The sequence below is a fragment of the Helicoverpa armigera genome, chromosome 12 (assembly GCF_030705265.1).
Source record: "Helicoverpa armigera isolate CAAS_96S chromosome 12, ASM3070526v1, whole genome shotgun sequence".
Classification (NCBI taxonomy): Eukaryota; Metazoa; Arthropoda; class Insecta; order Lepidoptera; family Noctuidae; genus Helicoverpa; species Helicoverpa armigera.
In genome coordinates this window covers 3,923,409-3,949,658 of record NC_087131.1, presented here as the reverse complement: position 1 = coordinate 3,949,658, position 26,250 = coordinate 3,923,409, and the positions used below count along the sequence as shown (strand labels likewise).

The following is a 26,250-nucleotide window of genomic DNA, read 5'->3' as shown; positions in this document are numbered from 1 at the left end:
GTCGTTAAATAGTCAATAACACCCTTTTCTAAAAACGAAGGTGAATCAAGGGCAAAGTATGTGTAATGTATCTACATGTAAAAACAAAAGACTTTGGGGTTTAATTTTAAGTTTCGACTAATAAAAAATATAAATATTGAGGTAAAAAAAGCAATTCCTTTAATTCATAAAATTGTAATACTTGTTAGAGAAAAGCTATAGCATAAGAAAATATCTTCAATTTGTTTACATTTCTTAGACCATCAATGGGTGCACTGCGTGGAAGACTGAGTAAAATAAAAATTCACAAAATATACACAATCTCTGAATGAACGCTACCGTTATCCGTACAATGAAAGTTCACTTTATTGATGCCATTGTCTGAAAAATGGGTCACCGTAATATTGTTGTTCGCGGCTTAAATAATGTCAAATGAGATTATTTTGAATTGAATTATTGCTTCGGTGGAATGTCCCTCTATGCATAGGTAAAAGGCTGTACTACAATATTGGACTTGTATTAATTAAACGTGAACAGTTTGGAAAATTCTAACGTCCGTCATTCATGTTCAAAACACAGCCTACAGCATTTAGAGATAAAATAGCTTTCCAGGAATCTGTCGGTGGTTCGAAAACCCACACACAAAATGTAGACACTTTACCCCTTTTACATTGTTTATGCAGAAAACGGCAAAATATATTTTAATTTTAACATTTTTATATTAATGCCACTGTTATGAACCCAAAATGATTTCGGACGTAATCAGGAAATGCCGACGTCAAGTGGCTCAAAGAGCAAAGTATGAAATAAATAATTTCCTACCATTTAACCAAAACGAATTTATATACGATAAAAGCTTACCTACAGAAAGTCATTTTGCCCTCGTTAATTTCATTCTTGTTATATAAGTCTCAATTTGTGGGGTAATTTATTAAATTCAAGGATTATGTCACTTTGCGAGCTTATGAAAGGACCGCTCCAAGCTTTTATTCAGAAACATAATGTAATTAGAAATTTTGTACGTGGGGCCGAAAGTTGTTACTCGTCGATTCGAATTGGATACTCCAGCGGAGACATTCCATGAATATGTAAATGTAAATGGCAAATCCATATTTATAACTTAATCAATACACACATTACGCATTTTTTGCATTGAATAAATTTTTCCCTATTGTTTTTTCCTTTAAACACGGCTGGAAAAAGCTATGTGGAACGAAGGATTCCTTTTCATAACGATTATTTACTTGGTTATATTTATTTATGAGCGCAATTTGTTTCATGGATGTTTGCCAATGAGAGTCAGCGTCCTAGATTTTATACACTTTCTTATTTATTGAGAAAGAATCCGTTTTATTGAATTCATAACCAATTTGCTTTAATGTGAACTCTTTAGACCTAAATACATTTATGAGTACAGGTCAAAAGGTTCTTTCATTCCTGTTTCAGGTCACGCAATTATTTTGAAAAGATAGGTAGGTCTTGGTATGTAAATACTAAATACTCAAATCATAAGTAGGTTTATCTGTATGTAGGATGCGAAATTGCACCTAAATAGCAAAATGTAGATATAAAAAAACTGGCCATTTTTCACATATAAATCAAAATTTACTGGAATAAAACCACCACATCACCACTAACATATTTTTCCGAATTAACGTAACTTGTTAGCTTTTGCAAATATTGCGCATGAACCACTACGTAAACAGATATGTGTATTCACGCTCTATCAAAATCCACTCGTTTTTATTCAAAAACTATTCGATAGAACGAACACAAGTGTAATATAAAACCAAATAAAGAGACGTAGCAAATAAGACAAAAGACTGAGTATGATACAGAGACCATTGTCACATCTGTATTCAGCACCGTACCCTTATTTCTCACAACCTACAAGCTAGAATCTACAAACGATAAAACGACCTACAATTTTAGTATTCGTGGCGTAAAACGAAAAGTTTCACATATTCCCTCCCCCGTATGGGTATTGCGGTTTTCTAAAATGCACAAATTTTATTACGAGTTATGAATGTTCAAAGGAGTTGGCAAGGTGTTCCCAAGTCCCACGGAACTTTCTAACTAGAAGACCACAAATTCTCGTGAAATTCCAACAAGAATGAAGAACTTACAATCAGATAATGTGGAGATGTATTAGAAGTTTATTTTGGTCCTCAGAAGTGAAGTTACTTTAGAACATGTGTGAGGTCGTTATCCGACACTCGACTTTACAAATTGTAGAACAATACCGCTTTGAAATGAAAACGAACTTATGAAGATTATCAAAGCATCAATGTTTGATGATTCTCTAATAGTATACGAGTACGTATGTATAACTAACAATCATTCTGTCGTCATTCGCAATTGCTAGATATATCTGTGTACAAGACATTTCCCACCATCATCACACTTTATAATAGCGGTGGTGACAACTTTCTCGTACTGATTTTTCCGAGCTAATCTAACGCACGAAGCCAGAATCGGTGGCTGGTGTTTTATAAATCAGGTACACTGTCAAGTCATAAAGTAAATTATTAAAATACCGACCTACTTAACACAGAAATACGGCCGTAATTATTGTTGTAAACACAATTGAGGATGTTCTTGTCTAAATATAGTTCACATCATATCATATTGCATCATTATCAGACTCCTACGCTACAAAAAACTCAACAACGTACTTTAAAAATGGAAAACCCTGCAGCTTTACATTTTAGCTTTACATTTAATTATGAAGTAACGTAAACAAACATCTATTTAGTTAGTAGGTTACAATATGCCTAAAACCACAGATTACTACTAAAACTAAGAGATTTGTGTTAACGTAGTCATGTAATCATAACGTAAAAGCGACTGTAGAATAGAATACCGCGTTTCACACATACGTAAGTCCTATCATACGCATTAAATAGGTACCCAGCGCTTCATTCAATTTATCCAAATTTTATCTTTCATCTACACAATGAATTGAAATACATATGTGCATAGCAACACTCGAATAACATTTAAAATAACAAACGCCCTTCCTGTGAAAATATTCCTTTCAATGACACCATGTTATTTAGGACATTTAAGTTCAGTAATACGAGATAACAATTTAGTTGACCATTTAATATCAAACTGACTTATGATAGTTCTGAAAGGTCAAATGCAAAGACCTTTATGTATTGACTGCGAACAAGTAAATTCAGATTAGACCTACACCCACTACTTAGATAAACCGCTGACCTCTAAAAATAAAGTAACAATACATTAATTGGTTATTGTTTTTCGTTTAAGAAATAAAGCATAAGTATATTAAGATAGCAGAAATAAAACTCTAAATTACCAACTCTAAAACCAACCTACGAAGGACTAGAAAAACTAATGAACCTTCTAAATTAAGAATGATTAAGTTTCTTATCCATCAAGGGCAAAATAATATAGCTCCAGAAACACAAAGTTACCCACACAACGCAACAAGTCTCCCTTCTTCACCCACATCTATTTTGAATTTGATTAATCAACAATCTAGTACAAAATCTTGAGCGGGTGTTATCGCAAATTATGCGCTAATATCACACACGCGTTGACAGACCGCTATCTAATGAAAATGTAAAGCCGAAACTTGGCAAGTGAACTGTTGCTTATTTAGGGTTGACGCGCTCCCGGTAATGCATAATAAAGTTGTTAGGAACGCAGCCTGGCGCCGTGCCAGCGGCCCTCCCCGATGGCAATTCACTGATAAACTTCTTCGGGAGAAAAATGCGCACTTCTTTGTTTCACAGCCATGCATGCAAATAGAATCACTATTTTGCTGGCTATATGTTATGTTGTACCTACTTGTACCTACAATGATGGTACGGTAAAGCGTTTGCGGGGCTAAGGAATGCGGGCCTAAATAATGTTGTTAAATAAACATAGATTCATTGGAACAGGATTTTAGCAAATTCTAAGTTAACATCGAAACAGCATACAATAATATTGCTGTAAATAAATAGTTATATTATAACCTAGTGCACTTTGTTATATACATGTTATACCACTTAACCTGAACTTATTCGAAGTATCCGTACGGAAAGTGAGAGAACTCGCGCAAACGATAGTATTCCGACAAACAAAACCGCAGAAACGTCGTATAAATCGAAGATTTTTCACTAAGGGGAATGCAATGGAAGCATAAAATCTTTGCACAAAGGTGATATCAGTACATTCTCGTTGGAGCAAAGTTTATTTTTACAGGATAAACAATGAGAACGTTCAGTGTATCGATGCCGCGCCAATCCCTTAGTTCCGAATAAATAACTTTGCACAGAACATAGGAATTGGAAGTTCTGTATTGTGTGATTCCGGTGATTCGTCACTCTTGTAGTCTTTTTACAACTTTAGGTTTTCCGCAGCCCGCTGGGAACCAAATTCCGTAATGGAAACGAATACCTTGAAGATAGAAAACCTTTATTTTGGACCTATAAACGAATCTACTATTAGCTGTTATCTAAAATGAAAACATGTTACAAATTACCTAGATATAATTAGTATCGCTTTGCATAGTAATTTTCGCCTATAAAATATTAATTAATATTACCCTAGCTGAAATAGCCGCCATTACCGTGACATTTCATTAGAAGTTATTAAAAAATAATTACGATTCACAGAAATATTAAACTTCAACAGCCTCATGAATAAATAATGTGAAGTTCCATCATTAAAAGTTATAATGAAACTTAGCTTTGAAATGACGAGCGTTTTTCTTGCCATTCACAAATTGTCGCGGTTCCTTAGTGCAAGAATGGTGTACAAACGAAAGCTCATATATTTCTTGTCGGGAGTTAGATTAGAGGGCTTCTCGACTCAAGAGATTTATGACGCCAATACTAAGTCGATTCAAAACGTTTGGGTAACGCTCACAGTTCCTGCTATCAATCCTGATTTAATGTTCCTAAAGTCGACAATTTTACAGACACGAACATCTTCTGTGTTTATCAGACGTGATTGTTGCTCTAAGCTTTCTGGGCATTACATTTTAATAATCATTATTTATTAACAGTTTAGAGTACATGAACTTATTATCTACACGTAACATGCTTTATTTATCTGCATTAAACTACTCATTTTCAGCAGATACACGAATTTATAGAACGTGCCAGAATGTCAATTATAAATAGAAACACGCAGAGTTCAAAATATGAACATGAAATTATTGAAAGCGGTTGGAATTGTTTATCCACTATATTAGGTACTTAACTATGTAACAATCCATCATTCCGAAAGACATAAGATATAACAATAGGTATTCTTAATATAAAAATTGTACAGGTGAAATTACCTCCTTAGTTAATGATGGTGTCCAAAAATTACAATAATTGCAATAAACATGTAACGAATTAATGACCAACAATGTATTCATAATATAGAATTTGATTAAATCACATTAAAAATGTCTTGTAACATTGGTATATTTGTACATGCATCCGCAGTCTTTATTCGCCCAACCGTCAAACATAACGATGCTTGCTGAGATGAATATAAAACGGCCACAATAAATACACGACGTTTATACGAGTTATGAATAAAATCTTCAAAAGCCTTGTTTCTTTCAAGATTTCATTTAAATTATAGATACCACAGCAATTGGAGCGAAGGCAATGCTATGTTTTATTCATACCACAGTTTTGTGGATCTGTTTCGTATATCACAAGGTCTCCAATAAATAATGACGTCCATTAATATCTGGTATTACCTATACATAAATAACTTTTGTTGTTTATATTTATGAATCTGTGAAATACAATAACAAATTGTTGAACTTCCTCCGAACATTATTTCGTTAGCCCTTTACGCCGTTTAGACATAGATGGATGTTGTTATTTATTTTAACATAATAACACAGTTGCTCTTTCAGCTATGCGAACCCAAAAAGCTGACCAATTTTCCTTTTTAATGCACGCCTTGATCAAAGGGCGGGCGGCGAAGCGACGACAAAATAACTCGACGGCTCATAAAATTCATTATTTCGGCCCATCCAAGTCATCAAGCATGTTTTTGCTACCCCTTTTCATTAATAAAAATATAAACCACGTACAATTAAAAAAGGAAAGTGAGAGATTTTTTTACAAAGAGGTTGACATTATTGAATTATGTTTAAAACGAGAATAATTTAGCGATGTTTTGTTTGATAGCATCAGTTGAGCTTTTAACGTAATTTGTCAAACTATCTTTGAACGCATTGAGATTGAACTCCACTAAATATTGTAGCTCGCCAGCGGAAACTTGCAAAGGAAAAGACGGGAATGCCTGTAAAGCCTTTGATACATTTTCTTCGTTATCAAGCCAGGGGAACCAAATAAAATCGCGAAGTGCAGGATTTGCTCGTGGATCTGGCTTTGGTTTGTGTCGTGGATTTATTGCGGCCCAGTACATCCGCAGCCTGAGGACCATGTGCTGCACGAGGTCCGGATGAGAGGACCACAGGTCATTGGTCTCAGCTGGGTCCACGCTCAAGTCGAACAGACAGCCTTTTGCTGAAACAAAAATTATATAAATCCTCTCATTTACGAAGCTTATTAATTCATTGCGGTTGATCTAATTGCATAAACACAAGCATATGTTTATCTTGGTTAAAAACAAAGTTATCAGATTTCTAAAAATAATGGTTAACCACAGAATGACTCATTAAAATGTTTACATATTTTAATTGCTAATAGTTTTTTTTCTATACTAACCGTAAGTTGGGATGCAAAGGTCTTCTTCTATATTTGTCAGATTAATGTGTCGATATAGATTAGACATATTTCGTGTCCTAGCTACCGTGTTCAGATTTAGTTTGATGTTTAAAGTCTCCTTTAGCACACGCGCTGTGTCGCAGCTCAGCAACACGTTCTCGTACGAAAACGAGGGTAATCTTAACTTTTTTAACTCCATGCCATAATATCCACTTGTTTTTGGATCAACGTTGCCTACGATAATTTTGTAATTTCCTTGTCTAAACGCTGCGTAGTCTTTGAGATCATCCATTGTAACTAATAAGTCTTTACGTGGAGATGGCTCATCTTTTGTTATTGCATTCCATTGGTCGATGCCGTCTATTGTCTCGTTGAAGCGGCCACCAGCTGCAGCAATTAGTGTTGGCATCCAATCGGTCACGTGAAACAGTCCAGGCCAAATTTTGTATGGTATCAATGCGTGCCATATGACCGCGGTCGTGCGCACCGCACCTTCCCAGGGCGTGCCTTTTGTACCTCTCAAAGGTAAATTCGAGCCGAAATTCCGGTTTAATCCAGTTGAAGCTGCACCATTATCAGAAACCAAAACGATGATAGTGTTGTTGAGTAGTTCCATTTCAGCCAGTGCTGATACTATGTGGCCGATACTCCTGTCTAAGCCGGTAACGAGACCTGTGGGGGATATTGGTTGGTCTGTTAATTGTGATTGTACGGTGCCTTAGACGACACAAGTGTGGTTTCTATCTACAAGTACTGTTATTTTACGAACACATAAAATATGCGACGTATCGGACTGTGGTGACAGTTCTAAATAAAAATAACTTCTTAGTTATCGTGCGTTATATATATTTTTTAATGAACTTGTTATCTAAAAGTGATAGTACCATAACTTTTGATTATAATTTCAAATGTACCATTTAAACTGTTTTCCCAAGTCGAAGTCCTCAGCCTGGTCATATGACATGATTCAGTTACCTGCGTATAATCTGCGTGCCGAATGTGCGATGTGCTCGTTTGCGGCGATGAGCTCCTCGGGCGGCTGCAGATTAACGTACCCCCTCCGATGTGGGGGGCAGCATGCGATATGTGAAGGTACAGAGGCGTAGATGTATCGTGATTCCTTATCACTGGAATATTTCAATTAATTTTGATAAAGGAAGGATTTAACTCGCAGTTCGTAAGGTCTTTTTGCCATATTTTCATGTGGTACCATAAGCAAATACAAAAGACTCAATTTGACAACGAAATGATTTTATAGTATGGTATATTTTAATATTAAAACTTCAATTTCAATTATCTGTCGTTAAACTAACAGAGTTATGTCATTGTTAGGTATATCAATGAACATAAAAGTTAAAACAATACTACTAATGAGACTTCCAATCTATTCATTAAAAACTGGGTTCACAATCCGACAAAAGCACAAAAGGCACTTAATGTTTTTGATTAGACTCATAATCCCACTTGACTTATACCGACCTATTTGACTTACCCAACCTATTTGGTTTACCCTAAAGTTTCAATGTTACCCTTATTGACACTTTAGCTTTTCCGCACGTATTTGGATTTATATACCCACTTAAAACAATGCCTGCTCGCGGGTTTGTCCGCGTAACATGTAAAACAAACTTTTAACTGACTTCCCAAAAAGAGGAGATTCTCAATTCGTCGGAATTATTGTGTTTTTGACACTTCAACTATTCCATTGGGTATGGTTTAAAATACGTTATTTACCACAGGCAGGTCATTTGCGAACTGCCTATAGTATCACCAAATTCCTACCACAAAAAAATCAAATTACGAAACTAGAATCTACTTAATAGACCACGAACCATTTCTCTCTGATGTTCTAACACTGTTTATGTTTATAAAGGAGTGCATCAAACAAATATGCAAATGTTTATTACATAAAGTTTAATAGCTATACGTACGCTTAACAGCCCTCTCCGTTAGTACTTCGGTGAGATGACCCCTTTGATCTTCAATTGGTTCGAAGTCATTAAAGAAATCAAGTCCATAGAAAACTGTATCATTCCATGTCTGTAACATAAACATGATTAAATTCAGATTATTTCATTAAAATAAGATATGAGAAGGTAAAGCCATGTATTCACTGGGAAACAATGTTTCAGATACACAGTTTCTGAAACATCACGTAGATGTTTCAGCCACGTATTCATTGAGAAACAATTGTTTATAAACACTGTTTCAGAAACAAAATCTACGTGTTTCTGAAACAAATAATTTTGTTTCAGAAACATATAATTTTGTTTCTGTAAACACTACGTGTTTATCGAATGTTTCTCCTCCTCCTCCTCTTCCCCACCCGTGGCGGGGAGCACAGAAACAAATCAGTTGCGCAACATGTGCATACAAGTGTGGACGCGTGTTTCATTTGTTTATAAACGCCAAAACGAAACATTCGATAAACACGTAGTGTTTACATAAACAAAATTATATGTTTCTGAAACAAAATTATTTGTTTCAGAAACACGTAGATTTTGTTTCTGAAACAGTGTTTATAAACAATTGTTTCTCAGTGAATACATGGCTTGAGAGTTTGTTTGTCACGCTTGCATGCTCAAAATTGCTGGATAGATTGAGATTAAATTTGGTTTGGAATTGGTGGAGGGGAATAAAGTTAAAAACAGAAACTTTTCTGGTTGTGGGAAAAGTTGTTGCGAAATCTAGTATTTCGTAATAATGACAAAGCCATAAGCAATCATAAATTCATTCCCCTCACACGCAATAACATATATTCACAATAACATATTATGTTCAAGTAATATGACTATGCAAACAAGCAATAATAGACTTCCGAAATGATTCCTTTGAGGTGTCAATTACACGATCCGGGTAATTATTTCCTTGAAATTACGGCAGTAAATTACAAAACTGTTAAACTTAAGTGATGAGTTATTTTACAAAAATTAATTGCTATAGTATTTTATCATTGTTATTGAAATCATGAAAACTCTTCCAATAAGCAGGAGCAAAATAATGAAAAATTCTAGACCCCATTTCATAGTTCAAGCAAAAAGTTCTTTAACCTAACTAGTAACAATGCTACGTTGCGTTCCAAATACCTCAACACATACTAACCTCGACGTGATTATACGTATAGTAATCCACACTGTTGCCTAAGAAGCCATAGAATGTATCAAAGCCTCTATTAGAGGGTAGATAATGTTCCCTGGATTTACCGAGGCCCCATTTACCTATCAAATGTGTGGTGTAGCCCAGTTCTCGTAAATGTTGTGGCAATAGATACTCTGTGGCAGGCAGACCTCGATCTTCGGCAGAAGCGATTGAAACGCCTTGAGTACCTAAAACATGAATGTCGAATTTAGAATACATTATTGGAATTGCTTGATTAATGGATGAGTGGTGTCTAATCGGAATTGATAGGGAATATGCAAAATAGATACTCGTATTATGTTTGATATGCATAAATATGACTAACTACTGAAATGGAATCCATGAATATACGTTTTTAAAATAATATAGAACATGTTTTTAAAGATTCTGATGAAAACGACATGATGACTGTTGACAGAGGATGGAATATCCGTATTGAATTTATGAACATCTACACAACATTTCACTTTATAAATACTTAAAGTGTGCCTATATTTTTACCAGCCTACTCGTATTATTCTTTTTCAGTTGTTCTTTAAATTACTCTAACTATAATAGAGCTCCGAAAAAATACTACAAAAGCCAAATTTCTTATCTACAAATTGTGCCATACATCTCAAGATCCAACAGTTCAACCCTAAATGCAAATAAACAGGTCTCTTTAAAATATTACACAGATAAATTCACGGTAGCTTCGTATAAGAAAGCGTTTTCGTAAAACGTACCCGTTCTTATAGGATATTTTCCGGTGAAAAGCGCGCTTCTTGACGCGGTGCCGCGGGAATCGGCGTAGTACTGCGGTATTATGACTCCCTGGTATGCCAGAGTGTCGATGTTAGGAGTCATTATTTGATCTGAGCCGTGGAAACTCACGTCGCCCCAACCCTGTACGCAATTTTGCTAAGATTATTATGATGAATTTTGGTGTAGGGGAAGTATCCGAGTGGTATACATAGTGGTTCAAAAAATTATGTCTGTTTGTATGAATACGCTTGGTAGTCAGTCAACAAACAAGATAAATTAACTCCTGTAATGTAAAAATTATTTGCGAATTTTAACTTCCACAAAAGGAACTTTAATTTACGTTTTGATTATTTATTCTGTTGTGTTTACTGAAAGAGTTGTTAAAATTATTCTGAATAGTAGTTAAAGCAAACTTATCATTACAATATGTCTGGTTACAATCTCATAGGTATATGTTTAATAATAATTCCACGAAACTTACCAAATCATCAGCCACAATAAAAACTATATTGGGCTTGGAAAAACTTTCACATTTAATAAAAACCACAAGCGAAGTGAAAACACTGAAACAAAGGAAAACTTTGTACAAACAGACGCCTATTGTATCGAAAATAGACCAAATATCGTTTACTAAATAACTTACTAAAATAGTCTCATTTTGGCCAAATGTAGTCCGAAACAAACTTCTTCTGAAACATGTCTACCGAATGAAATAACTATTTGGAAACGATACTCAAATAAACTACAGGTACATAATATATTAGCACACGGTTAGCTAAGCGAAAATATACACAGAAATACAGCACTAGCGAGAAAACTGAATGACAAAACTCGAAGAAAAAATATGAATTCTGAAAGGCAACGACAACGTTTTTATTATTAAGAATGGACGCATTTTAAAGTGCTTTTTGAATATCAAAGAGTGCCTCCACTCTACGACGTGAGTTGATTTGTACCTAGACTGGGAATCGCAACTGGGAAAATTTCATTTTGTCTAGATTCAATAACCCACTAACGGTATACCTACCGGTCTACCTATCATCAAAAAAATTTAATAAATACCTACGTGTTAGCGTGAATAACACGCGTCGCTCATCACTGTGGGCTTACCCCAAAATTCCGCACCTGTATCAATACTAAAATTAATCATTTATACGTTTTCAGTCCCAATTTCTACTTGTAGAACAATAACGATGCATGACACTTTGTTTCATGTACAACGTTTATAAATATGATCAATTGATAAATTTTAAATTATTGAGTACCAACTTAGGTTCATGAGTCCTGATTTTTTATATTCCTAGACCAATAATTCAAAGTAATCTTTCACCAACTTTTTACCTGAAATAAATTATTCAGATTTCGTGTAAAAATCTAGCAACGTGACTTTCAAGAGTTCAACGACCTGTCTGATATCTGGCAATAGAATATTAACGGGTTTTTATCTAAGAATAGAAGAGAGATATTGACCAAAATATATATTTTTGAAGGATAATATATTTTTTCAATCTAATCAGATGAAGTCTTTTGATGAATTGGCTCTGAAGTCTGATTTTAATCTATCTGAAAAATTGCTTTCTTCGCATCATTAAACTAATAGCGTGAAACCATAAATAGACTGTTTCGACTACCATAAGGATACTTTCTTCTTGAATAGATTTTGATTATAACATTCATATCTTAATTTGATTAGACTATTGTATCTAATAGTTGTTCCAGGTACTATTAGATTGGGTTATCAATTGAGTGTTGACGTTCATGTACCTTTATGTTCACCTAACTTTTACCAGTAGGTATTCATCGGTACACTTAAGTTTTCTCTGTAAATCTGTCTTTGTCTAATGAAGTGGAAAGGGCTTTACTTAACGCCAGTGTGGGGATTATTTGGTCACAAAAGAAACCTTAGGTTTGGCTGCTTATTACGAGACCTTCACAAATTGTGAACAGTCTGGCATCCCAAAACATTATGATAATCAAATTCTAACAGACATCCTTAAAGTTACTGAAAAACAAAGTATGGTGTTTCAAGTTGAAGAATAGGGCGGTATAAAAAACAAAAGATTTGGCCAAGTTTTTGCTATAAAACAAGCATTTGCATGAGAAATGAGAACATCTGGCTACATCAGTTGCGGGATCAGGAAGACAACGTAATTATTTAAGGAACTCGTAAAACAACAAATTATAATATTTAGAATACAAAAATTGAGACAGCGTTAATATTTCATTAAACAATATTCTACTAGATAGAAACCTGGTAAGGCTTGTTCACTTATATTGGTTCATGGAAATCCTCATTCCAGCATATTATGAAAGTGAAATCGCTGCATGATTAGATTATACTTTCTTCAAGCTGCCGCAAGGTATTATTATATACTTGAACTGGTTTAAGATCAGGTATAGTGTGAGATCAGGTATAGGTACTAACGACGATCCATTTTAAAATTGAGCCACGTCTTCGACATGGGGTAGCATACTGATAAATTTTCTCAAAACCAAATTATTGTTAGATGGAAAGCACTGAGTATTAAAAAGTATGCAATTAAAAATATGCTATTTACAAATTCATTATTTGGTTACTTACTTGTACATTACTCTTTTGTGATCATATTCAAAGTTAACTTTCTCTTACTCATACTTAGATATTAATGATATTATACATACATTAAAGTACAAAAATACTTAACTTGTTGTTAAATAAATCAAGTACCTATAAACCTGTAGCGGCACAAAATACAGATTCCATTAATTTCACTTGGGCTGTTGTTTTCAGAACTTTGTTCACCGAACACTGAATATTTAAATCGAAAAGAAAAACCGCAATCCAATTTGCCATTGTTATTAAAATATAATGAATTTTTAAATGTTATTTAATGAGTTGTGTGTTATTAATGGGTTACCCGTTTTTATTGAATAAAACATAACAACTCGTTTGTTACCGTTAAGGGTTAATTAGAGGAATACTGTAGTATTTTGTAAAGTATACAACAAGTCAACTAACTGTACATGATTATGATTGTAGGCTATTGGTATATAAGGACACCTTGATCTTAATAATGATCGTCGAGTATAGTACGTCTTTCATTAGATCTAAAAATCTACGTTAAAATTGAAATCGTTTTAATTTAGTCTAGGTATGTACGTTCCCAAATATATTAATCCATATATATTTTTTCAAGTAGGTACATTCATATTCATTCTCCCAATATTAATAACACATAATTCACATAAATATGTCGGTATCACACATAATGTGTGTATAGACGGCTCCTTGGCAACATTCTGTATAATATGACTATTTGCGTTGGAGGAAAGGCATTAACTCTCTACTCCTGTATATTATGTTCATAAATCTCTCAAGTAGCAATTCCAGGTTCGAAATCCCTCCATTTTTAAGCCATTGTTTTCGGGTTTCTTTAAACAATATACAGTTAGATAAGATGTTTACAGTGCACTGGGAGCGAACAATACTTGGAATTCAACGACTCGTATTGAACTTATTTATACCTAGCGTTATTTACTTTTGAAGTATTGACTTATCTTTATCTGTAACTTGGGTACGAGCAACTACAGTTATTTATTAGGTATATGAATTTTGTAGTAAAGAGTACCTACCTAGTTACTAAATTCCTGGAATAAATATCGGTTTACATACCGCAATTTAACCTACAACCTTTTGCGAAGGAAACCTTTAAAGTGTTAGAACCTCAACAACCTAGATAATTACTTGTATCAAATATTTTTTGGTACCTTTAGGTACCTCTAGTACGCTATTATGTTTGAGCTCACGAAACCGGGCAAATTTTTGTTAACTGGGTTAAGAAAAGAGCATAATTCTCTTAAACGTACCTAAATCACTATTTCAAACAAAGATCAAATAAATTACAATAACATCTAATTGATAACATATTTACTCAATATAATGTTCCGTGGTTTCATCGATGACAGAGCTAGAACCGCAAATCCGCAACATTTTATGCGTGCCAAATGCTAGATTAGCCATGACCTATAGAGTGGACGTGCCTTGTTCGGCGCATTCTAAGTGATGCCAAGCATTAACTATGCGATATTAAGTACTAGACTAGCGTATCTGATGGGCGCATCTAGTTCTCAGATTTTATTTATATCTATAGAATGGGAGGTTATTTTTATTATCTATATTTTAAAATAATAACTGCTAGCCCCGGCTACACCTGGAGTCGTTTATAGAAATAAACCCTCTCATGAATCAGCCAATCTATTGGTAAAAACCGCATGAGCATTCGTACAGTTGATTTGTGTTTATCAAGAACTACTTATGCCAAAGAGACAGACAGACACGGCGAAGAGCTTATGTAATAAAAATATGTCTCGATGTATATTATTTTCGAGTAAGTTTATACTGTTTTATTAGGCGGAAATCCAGATAATTAACTTAATAATATTGACGTAAACGTTTTCCTCTAATTACAATTTTGTGGGCATCTATTAAACATAGCTTAAATGGTTTTAGTTTACTTAACCCTTTAATTCTAAAACAAAATTTACTTACCTAATTAAAATACTTCCATTCACGCCAACATATAACATTAATTAGTTAATAAATTACTTATAAGACCGTACCTAATCCGAAATAGTACGTTCGCAACGGTAATAAAATTTAGCTTCAATTTTAATAGCACTTTCGTGCTTAGAATGGACCTACAGTAGGTTAGCAGTAAATACAATACGTCTTCTAGGAACTACGTAGGCACTTCTATTTGTTTGGTCAGATTTATGAAATAAGTAGCAGTTTTGTCACAGTGTAATAAGAAGGGTTTGTGGCATATTTTTACTTACGAACACATTTACAAAAGTGCTCAAAGTTTTTGCAACACAGTGTATAGATGCACTAGATGAATTTTAAACGGACCTATCTTAACTTTGAATAGTACAACCAAATCAAAGCTTTTTTCTTCTGTATGAATCGGTTTAGCCATTCTGGAGATTTGGTGTCCTCATTTCCTATATTCCTGTTTTAGATTGTCATATGTTAATTAACTTAATGGCATACGAAAACAAAGAGAACAACGAGCACTAGCAAGCTTCAACCAACTAAAAACTAAAACCTGGACATGTTAGTCCTAGTTAGTGAACACCAAAGTTTCTGCGAGTGAATTCCATTTCAAAATCTCGCATGCAACAGCTGTCGATAGAATATTTCCGAAAAATTCCGATGTACCCTCACATTTTTGCAAATCTTATTTTCTCATATCCGCATACCTACGAGTACGTGCTCTGGGATTCCATTTGGTCAAATATATCGATGTTCATAAAATATTTTTGCAAAGAAAATAAAGAATTTAAATAAATAAAAGCTCCTTTTTTGTGTAAATTGTCCTCATTGATTACAAAGTGAAAAACAAAGGTCGGGCTCAAGCGGCCAGGAAGCTTTAATGCTTCTTTGAAAGTTGTCGAACTAATTAAAAGTTTAACACCTCTTGTTGCCAACGTTTCCGGCCGCATGTTCCGTGGCTCGTAAATTGCCCCAACTTTCCATATCGCCACTGTTTACTTATTACGGGCATTTATTTAACCAGGCTACATTGGTTTAATGTTCATCAAAGGGACCGTGTAACCCGGTCGGTGCGTTGTTAAAACAACATCTACTTTCGCGAGCTGACGAGACAAATGTTCCCTGGTGAGGGCGAACTTTACGTCGCCAAACTAGCGTGTTCTCCTAGACCGCTGCAGTAAAACACTAAATTGTAACTTACTGTATTGTTACACACGACAGTGTCACTCGCCTTCCCTTCACAATGCCTTTGACTTTGTGTATGTTCTTTTGTTAGCTTCCCAATTAAATGTTCAGGAACTGAAATCAAATCGATTCTTAATTGGATATGAAAGTTTAGCTAGTAAATGCCAAAGTGTACATTTACATATACTTACTATTCATTACTCTCCAGTTATAAACCTTTATTAGAACCACACAAACATCGGCATTAATAACTTCAATCTTGTAATTACAACGAAACTTTAGTAAATCATAATAATTATAATGAAACCCACGTGAGAGATTAAATAAATTACGTCTACATCTATATTGTAAGACGGTGTTGGTTGTTAATTATTCGAGAAGTGTAAAATGATAGACAAACTCGGAGTGACGTTAAACTATCTGTAACAGTGAACTCAATTTAGTTGATTGCATGTTCCACCGCATCTTATTCACTGTCGATACGGGCTCTAACTAATTTGTACATGCAAATAGTTAGGATGCGATAGTCGGGCTTATATTCCACAATATGTACGCTGCAAATGTTTCATAAATGAAATTGTATTGTAATGTTTTGTAAATTAATCAGAGATGGATATTTCGTATTTTTAGTGGATTTGGTTTAGAGGAGACAAAAAAAATGTTATAGCAAAATCTTTCCGAAATTAAGTTTTCTTGAAGGAGCACTAAATAGTTCTATATGGAATATTTATTTAAGGCATCCTCAAGTATCACTTCAAAGTAAAAATTCAACTTCAAAATATATTTTCGTAAGCAAGCACTTTTTAATTAAAACAGTTTACCACCAAAAATGAGTGAAGTCGACTATGAATGCACCTTCTTTTACAGATTTCAATTATGATAGAGCGTATCTAATATTTTATCTATACTTCGGTCAAAGGATATGCATTGCCATCCAGCGTGGCAATGCAGCCAGCCTTTTGGGCACGATCCCAGCTGACAGCGATGCGGATGAATATTTTGATACCTAGTTTTAATATTTCCCTATTATAGATTATTATTGATTATTATGAATAAATAAACAATTTTATCTAATGAAAGCGGAGTTATCACTGTGCAAACTGGGAACGAAGATAGATTGTACAAAGGTTTACACTAAGCTTAATTCTATTGTAAAAGTGATTTACTGTTATTCTATATGTGCGTGTAATATATGCACATAAGTAATATTTTTTTTTGAACTACAAATATCTTTGAATAACACACATCATTTTTAGAAACGAAGTGTCAAAATCAAAAAGATTTTAGACTTCATTTAACATTCCCTACCTCTCTTTCAGTGTGTTTAGTGCTGATTCAAAGCAAATACAAAACAATAATAGGCATGTTTGTTTGCCTAATAATGAACATTACCAACTCATCAGTCAGTTTGATAGACATTCTGCTAAACATATTCTGAGTAAATTACACAGCATCCAATTTGACGGCGACAGTAACAATGAACGTTGGCAATTTCGGGATAACTCCATATGTCGTAATTAGTACGTTAGAGTGCTCAAAAAAGTTTTTTGTTGAAATTGCTCTTTGTAAAATGCTTCCGAGAAATCTACTAACGTCGTGCCTGTTTATACCACAAAGCAATGTTACCTACTGTACATTTGCTACTTCCAACTTTGTTTCACTTTGGAAAAATAATTTGCTTTGGTAACATTTAAAAAGTAATTACCTACTCCAGTGAACTGCGGACCAGCCAACCTTTTATAATGGCCAAAGATCATAATTTGTTTTTTGTACACAATATAATGACATACTTTTCATAAAATATACATATACTGAAAGTGTATTCAACCGTTACAAGCCAGATATATTTAAAACCCATACAATATGGGGTGCGCCTAATGAGATTGACACAAATCCCCATTACAGGATTTCACTTTTGATTTTACCTCATGTACTTAGAATGTAGTAGAAAAAAGTAAAATGTATAACATACCTATACTACCTATTCAACTCTTGAAGATTTACAAAATTCTTAATAATGTTTATCCTTGCTGTCTAAACACAGCTAAGCAATTTTTATATTTCTCGGGCAACAGATTTTAATGGTAAAGTTGTAAAAGGATTTAAGAGAGTCTCGTGTAAAGAGACACTTAAGATGAGAACCTATCCAAACGGTTTAGAATTTACACCTATTTTGTAGATAGTAGGAACTGTGGTGCTTTACACTTTAGCAATTAATTACTCCATTTCATTTTGCTCTGCAGAATTCATGCGGCACCGGCATCATATTGCATTTTTGATAGGGGCTGTCGCTATAACTGCAACGAGTACTAAGCTAAGTTTAAACAAAACACACGCTTGTTTCTGTAAAAGATATAGGTAGGTAAGCAATTTATGTACAAAGAATTGAGTAAATTGTCATACTACTTACCTAAAAAATGCAACAATTTATCCATAAATAAATGACCTTTCACATCGGCCTTAATAATTTACACCCCAAAAATATCCGTACCGATCTATACTTAGCTCCTAAGGTAGACTCAGCGTCAGAACATCTATAGCTGTCAGACGTACAGCCTACGTCACTCAATCATTATTTCGCGCCGCGTTCTGCGTGTGACATCACATAACGAGACGGTGTTCCACGTCCAATTAATTAATTGTCTGCGCTAAAATGATCGATCCTGCAGTACTACATCCGCGACTGTCTGATTGATATAGGAACTAAAAGGCATCGTACGCTTCTATAGAGATATATTTTCGAATTCCATTTCAAGTGAATAAATGAAAAAAGGGGTCAAAAAGGCTTTAAAGAAGATTGCATAGGTACTCCGTCATTATAAAATTAGACTTTCGTATCATCATAACTTACCAAAATTTCATTAGAGTTTACTACACTCAAGGGAAATTTCCAGATAAAATCATTCATAGAGTTGCCTGAGGAACAATACCTTACCCTTTAGGTCATGTGCCCTTCCGTGGGTAGTGGGTACACTAGAGTTTGACAATGTTCCAACACCGCACCGCAGCTGCGTACAATCTTCATCAATTTAATCACTAGACTGAACGCCGACTGTTTTGATTAATTACGTTCTGTTCTCCGGTAGACATATGGATCCGACTAGTTTGCCGACTAGACGAGACAATAGCTTTCTACACAATATGAACATAGAGATATCGCCTTTCCTGTTTTAGGTAACAAAAGGGTAGGCCAAGAGTGCGAGGTCGAGATACGCGAATTATAAATGCATTACGACTTGGTTTTGGATTGCCTATCTTAGATAGAGAAATTCTATTAAAGTTTTCTCTTAAAAGTTGTAATAGGGGTGAGTAGGTACTTGTAAGTTGGTGAGTACTTTCTAACTACTCTTTATTCTAAGATTAAAGCTGAAAAGGTTCTCTTCTTTTAGTTTATAAGTTTTTAAATCTGAGTAAGTATTTAAGCCTGCATTTTATACAGGATTAAAAGAGGTGCACAAGGCCTTTCCCAGAAGCAGGCCGATGGGATTGAAACCCACACGAGTCCGAATAAGTGTATTAAGTGTGAAATATCGCTCCATTTCCCACATAAACAGGGTATTATCTGTTACCTACGTGTTTACAGTCTTGTAAAATTGCACCACAGAGCAGTGAAATCCGCAGTTTTCCAATTTAGTGGAGTGAAACACTGCCTTCATACGGTGCGCAGTACCGCCGCTCCTTCAACAAATTAAAAATGCCACAAACCATTTGCATGTTATTTCATTTCAGCGTGCTAGTGATTCAGCATACGTTGCACCTACATAGCTTTACCTACAAACACAGTTAAATGGATTTTGTAGTCTTTGGTAGTTACAACTCTGCATTCTTTCAAGTTACATTTTGTTTACTATATGATCTAAATAAAAATATATGCAAATAAGCACAGGAAATAAATGCTGTGAACTTGAACAATTTACAACAATCTATTATCCAGCATTTTACTCTGATAGATAGCGTACCGTATTTATTATTTCGTTAAGTGAGAATGATGTAGGTGTATTCTTTTCAGTTAACCTACAAAAAATTCTTAACAACCAAATAAAAACCCTCTTTACATTAATTCAGCTCGACCTTTACAAGTTTTTCTATAAATTACACCGTGTTATAACTTCCTAACGCCAAACCCAATTACGTTTTAACCACACGAATGTGTTTTAGCAAAAGAAAACTTTGTATTCATATTTATGTGCTTATTCCCAGCGGGTAGAAGGACGTGAAAAACAAGTTAGTAACTTGCGAGATACTACCGTTTGTAACTTGTTAGCGTGACAAAATGCCCTTATTTTTATAACAACTGTTGTTTTATGGACAGGTACGAATTTCCTAAATAATAAATTAGTACTTACATAGCGTTATTTTTGCTTACCAGGCTTACCAAACTTTGAATAGGTATAAACAATATTAGTGTAAACCCAACATACACTAAAACGCACTAAAAAAGATCGAGTTGATAGCTAATACAGTGCCTAAGCGTAAAGTAACACATATTTTTTTGTTCTTCAAAAGGTCACTTTACCTCGAACACGGTGCATCGCTCTGGTCCCCCTGCTCCAATTTCATCAGTTTCCTGTCACTCGGTCAAGGTTTAGCTCTCACATTGATCTGATTCCCTGTTGCTATTTTTAACTTCGGAACAAAAAGGCGGTTCCCTAGTTCGTCCGCAGTTTTTTAAACGAGAAAAAAGTTTAATTCATACATAGTCCATTTCACCTTATATACAATCTGACCAATCAAAGATATCGAGTAATAGATGGGCCATGAAAACGGTTAGGTACCTTTACCTACTTTGTTCTAAAAATAAATAGTTCCCACAGGATGCGGATCAAACAAGCAAAACGGAAAGCAGCTTAGTCAATGCTTAGCTTAAATTCACAATCAGTAAACAACAGAAATACGATTCCGAGTAATCCAGATGGTTGAAATAGGAAGATAACTTTCGGAAGCGTAGTATTTCAGATAGATTTCAGTTGAGAGATAGATTTCAGTTGATTCAGTTTCCGCGAATCGTTACCTCATGCTAATACAAAGCAAAAGTTACTTACTCGTTGGTAATCCCTTGCTACATGTACCTAAACGTTTCCGAATCTGTTGGCGTCGGATGCGAGCTGGATGCCTAATTATAATAACGTGTTACGTCATCAGGGAATTTCTGAACGTTCCCCACGTACACATAAATGTCAGAGGTATGTATGTTAAGTGAGATGCGATCAAAGACTACAATGGATGCGATGGCATTGTTTTGTCGACAACTTCATGACTCTACGGTTTTGCTCTTAATTGTAGAGGCAGTCTTTGTTTTGCTGCTTGCCTGAAATACCTAATTGAATTATAATTGCGACTCTGCCTTACATTAACTGACATGTGCAATTTTTTGGAGTGAGTAAACCACTTTAAAAAAAAAAACTAATTTTGTTTACAATAGGTATAACCCTATGAAGTGGCGCAAATGTTCACAAAATGCATTGAGCAAATTAATAGATCGGACCACCTGTTACTTCTGCCTGAATAGCTGGAGCATCGGGCCTTAGCGTTCCAAACGCCAAACATTTATCATAGGTATAAACTGACAGAATAAAGCATTTTCATTATTCTAAAAGATAAATGAATGCGACACAGAGGGCAACATTCACTCTGTTATTCTTGCCTGTCTAGTGTTGCGTGGATGTGCATTTAACACGTGTGCAGCCTATTCCTGAAACAAAACAGCTAATATATCCCATCCCCAGCCCTCGTCAGGCGAGACGATTGCTACAAAAACCTATTTCTACCCTTTGTTTTCCCATCGTGCTGCAGTTTTTTCCCGACGTCCGGCGTCCGCTTCAATTAGTTCCCGTTGTGACGTACACACCGCATATCCATCAAAGAGTTCCGCAAATAACGTTTGCAAATACACAAATCATTCTTTTTTCACCAGCATTCAACCTCTATCGATACACAGCTCCGGGCAATATGACAAAATAGATGAAAACTAAAAATAATCACGTCAGGTATTCAGATTGGAAAGCAATACAAATAAATTGTACCTACCATCGATAGTTTCATAAAGATTAAAATAGATTTCTATCTAAATATTTTTCAGTTCAGGAATTTACATATCAATTTTATTAGTCACTTTTTCATATGGATTTGAAATTGAAAAATAATAAAATTCTGCTATTTTTACTAAACCCAATCCCATTTTTCTATTCGGCTAGTTTGCCTAGCTTTATGTAAACATACATAAAACCGTTACAATATGTTTGATGTGACTAAAATAACCCCAAATCCACTTTCGTGCACTAATCTTTTGAATTTTGCTAAAAACTGTTCTAGTTACACTGAAGGTCCACCTTAGTATTCGTTAAAATTCTGTTTTTTCCCTCTTTTTCTTGATAGATAAAAAATATACCTATGTAAAATTAAAATTCTAACTTTTAACTCGTATGTACCTGAGTTGACAAAGGTAGATATTTATTTAAATACAACTCTGTTTCCGCATCAAAAGTATATCTAAATTAAATCATATACGTCGACTTCACATCAACGATTTAATTTACGGAGTCAATCTTGAAATAGCAATTTTTAGGCAAGTACCATTTTTATAACATTACTTCCAACAACAATATAATTTTCAAGACGTCCCGCGTCCGAGCGACGACCAAGCTTCAGAGAAAGACGTTGATAGTTTTTTTCTATGTTTGCGGTTACGATCTCCGCTTAATAATGTAGCAGCGAAAGCATGGTAATGCCCTCGGAATGAGTCAGCTGCTGCCCGGTCTCGCAGACCAAGGGCGATCCATCAAGCTGTCTGTTCGACGAGATGACCCATTTTGCTTCGTCGACAACCGTCACTTTAGGCGAATTGGAACAAGGTCTTAGTCGAATCATGATACGGATTAAATTTAATTGATTTTATTTGACCAATGCCCTTTCCGATATTAGGTTATCTACCCACACAATTTACCCGATAAGCTATACAAACTTAAAATCAAATTATTTTCATATATACAACATTAGATGACTACACAAAACCGGATAAAGGGATTTATAAATGTAGGTAACATGCAAGGCGTCGGCAATAGCAATAAAACTTTGTAAAAGCAAACGCAAAACATTTTTCCTAACTCGGTGCGAACACGGTGCTTTTAAAGGGCATTAACAGTTATGCAAATGTCGAACCCGCTTAGCGAAATTTTTGTATGGCGTTTTTGCATTAACATGAATACAGCAATATAAGGAAGAATGTGGTTCGCTACTTTATCCATGAGTACTTACTTTAATATAAGCTTAGCACATCTTCCTACGTAAACAAATGAGAGGTTTACATTACATACCACTCTTCATTTCGTTATCTTTTTCATAAATTGGGTTAGAGATTCTAAAAAAAGAGATGTCGTGATTCAAAATAAGGAATTCAAGACAGCAGCGGGGTCTTTTAGGCTGCGGCCGGAATACAAATGAACAAATATAAAGTAGGATATCTCGGGGACTACTGGAAATGGACTTTGAGTTTGACACATTTTTTGTTTTTTTTTTTTCTCAAAATCTACAACTAAATGAGTAAGCGATACAAAACTGTGAATGTTATCTTAATTTCGTCACGAGAGAGCCAGCGAATTAAATAAAAGATAAAGATAAAACAGAATATAAAACAGAATATAAGATCAACAGAATTTTCGAATGGGTAGGTACCAATTTTTATATCTGTCTACCCATTTTCGCGCAACTGCAAATGAAACAAAGCACTTTACGCAATAAGTAAACTTGAAACTATATTTAGTCGAAATATCATTCAATTAAAACCCGTTATCTGTAAAATTCTACTAACCCACAACCTCAGTGAACCATTGCTCTTTTATAGCTCAAGTAAATTGACAAACAAAAATATAGCGGCGCCTTTCCTATTATCCAGCATCTACGTGTTTACAATCTCTGATATACTTTTTATAGGCCTATCAAAAATAAGCTACCGTGCGTTATCTCGCCATTTTTATGTTTCAGCTCATTGTAAACCAGATGGTAAAACGACCATCAAACAAAATATTCAACTTTATAGAATACCCAGTCTATAACATTTTAGATTAACAATTTATTAAACTTACATTAATGTCGCTGCAAATACTTGAATTAATTATAACTATTCTAATTGCTTAGTAACCAAAGAATTACTTACACGATGGATTTTGTAATTCAGAATTACACTACTGACCATTTCGCAGATTCAATAAAAACGCTTTTAAACTAATTCTACCAATATTAGGTAAAAAAAAGTATCAAGCCAAACAAACAACACACGACAAAAAAGTTGTGCTGAAAGTTACGTGGAAAACTCCACAATACATGTCATTTCCCATAAAAATGGTTTGACAACAAAATAAGAAGTTTCAGTAATGTCGCCGAAGCTTGATTGATGACAGCCATAATTCTATTGAGCACGTAATGCGGGGGTGCGTGCAACAACGTATTAGCTTCGCAGTTACTCTGTCACTTACAAAGCAATGGTACCAGCCTGTGGATCTACTATGAATTGGTAAATTCTGTTGTTCAGTATTACTTACCGGCTTCACTATTTTGTATTCCCATTTTCACTAATTTGTATTATTTTTTTAACTGCCTCGTTGGTCTAGCTGTCGCAAGTGCGGCTGCTGAGCACGAGGTCTCGGGTTCGATTCCCGAGTCGGGCCGAAATCGCTTTGTGGGTTTTAGAAGACTTTCACAAAGCAGCCCGGAGCCTGGAAGCTGGTGATTGATACACCCGTGCATCGGAGAGCACGTAAATGTCGATCCTGCGCCTGATCTCTCTCCGGTCGTGTCGGATTACCGTCCCATCGGGAATAGTGAGTGCACCTGTGCCTGCGCAAATGCTCGTGCACTATAATATGTCCTGCGTAGTTGGCTAATCTCCTTACATGAGAACAGCCGCCGTAGCCGATAATCGGTTAGGAGGACCAGTGCCGGCTTTAACTCTACTAGCGCCCTGGGCGAGATTTCTACGGCGCCCCCAACTGCAATTCAAACCCATACGAAAAACAGAGACATATGTAGTAACCGATTGCGCGAGCGAAGCGAGCGCGAATTTTTTTTTTATAGTTAACAAGTCAAAGCAAAAATTACCTAAAATGTAGCCCAATCGTACATAAGTTATTGCTGGTTGGTGAATGCAAAAACACGGGAACACAGGTTCTGATTGCGCGAGCGAAGCGAGCGCGAAATTTTTTGTTATATTGTAGAACTTAAAACAAAAATGACTTAAAATGTAGCCCAAACGTAGATAACTTTTTGTTGGTGTTGGCGCCTATGAATTAAAATTTTGGGACTTAAAGTAGTACCATAAATAGAAACTAGAAGTTACTTTCTTATTAATAAAAGGACTTAAAAACGACGCTACCTTTTTGCTAGGGTAGACAAAAAAATGTTGAAAAATAAAAACAACTATAAAGTGAAGCAAGCCCGAAAAAGCTTTTTTTGAGATTTGGATCACTACAAGTCCTTAACATATATAATAAAAGGCGACTGTAAAGTAAAGAAATTGCGAGCGAAGCGAGCGCGAAAATTTTTGAGTTTTGGGACATAAAAAGTAGTGTATCTAACGCGCCCGTCATTGTATGACAATACATTAATTTAATTGAAATTTCTTGGTCCAGGAGCGTACCGCGGCGCCCCTGAGCCCGCGGCGCCCGGGTTATTCGCACACCATGCACCATAGGTTAAGGCGGCCCTGATGCTATCCATACATTTGGATACAGTTCTTGTAAGCTGCGATCTTTGATGAAATTTAAAACAAAAATAGGAGTAAAATTCTGATCAAGGATTGGTTGGGGGCGCCTGCGGCGCCCCTTATGTCCGGCGCCCTGGGCCGTCGCCCAACCGCGCCCTACCCTAAAGCCGCTACTGAGGAGGACATCATCATCATTCCCATTTTGACAGAAGAAACTTTAATTATGGAGCTTAGTAGGTAAGTATACAAAATTATTGTTAAACGAGTAAAAGCTAAGTAAT

The 26,250-nt window shown here is 35.1% G+C and overlaps 1 protein-coding gene across 1 annotated transcript; it reads right to left on the bottom strand.

Moving 5' to 3' along the window:
* Positions 1-5,192: 5,192 nt before the first annotated feature.
* LOC110375159 (arylsulfatase B) lies at positions 5,193-11,518 on the bottom strand. The gene is given in 9 exon segments (XM_021333183.3): positions 5,193-6,473; positions 6,675-7,346; positions 7,650-7,727; positions 7,730-7,801; positions 8,606-8,714; positions 9,777-10,000; positions 10,538-10,697; positions 11,038-11,119; positions 11,200-11,518. Coding segments are annotated over 9 exon segments (1,791 nt in total). The 5' UTR covers positions 11,214-11,518; the 3' UTR covers positions 5,193-6,093.
* Positions 11,519-26,250: the final 14,732 nt, after the last annotated feature.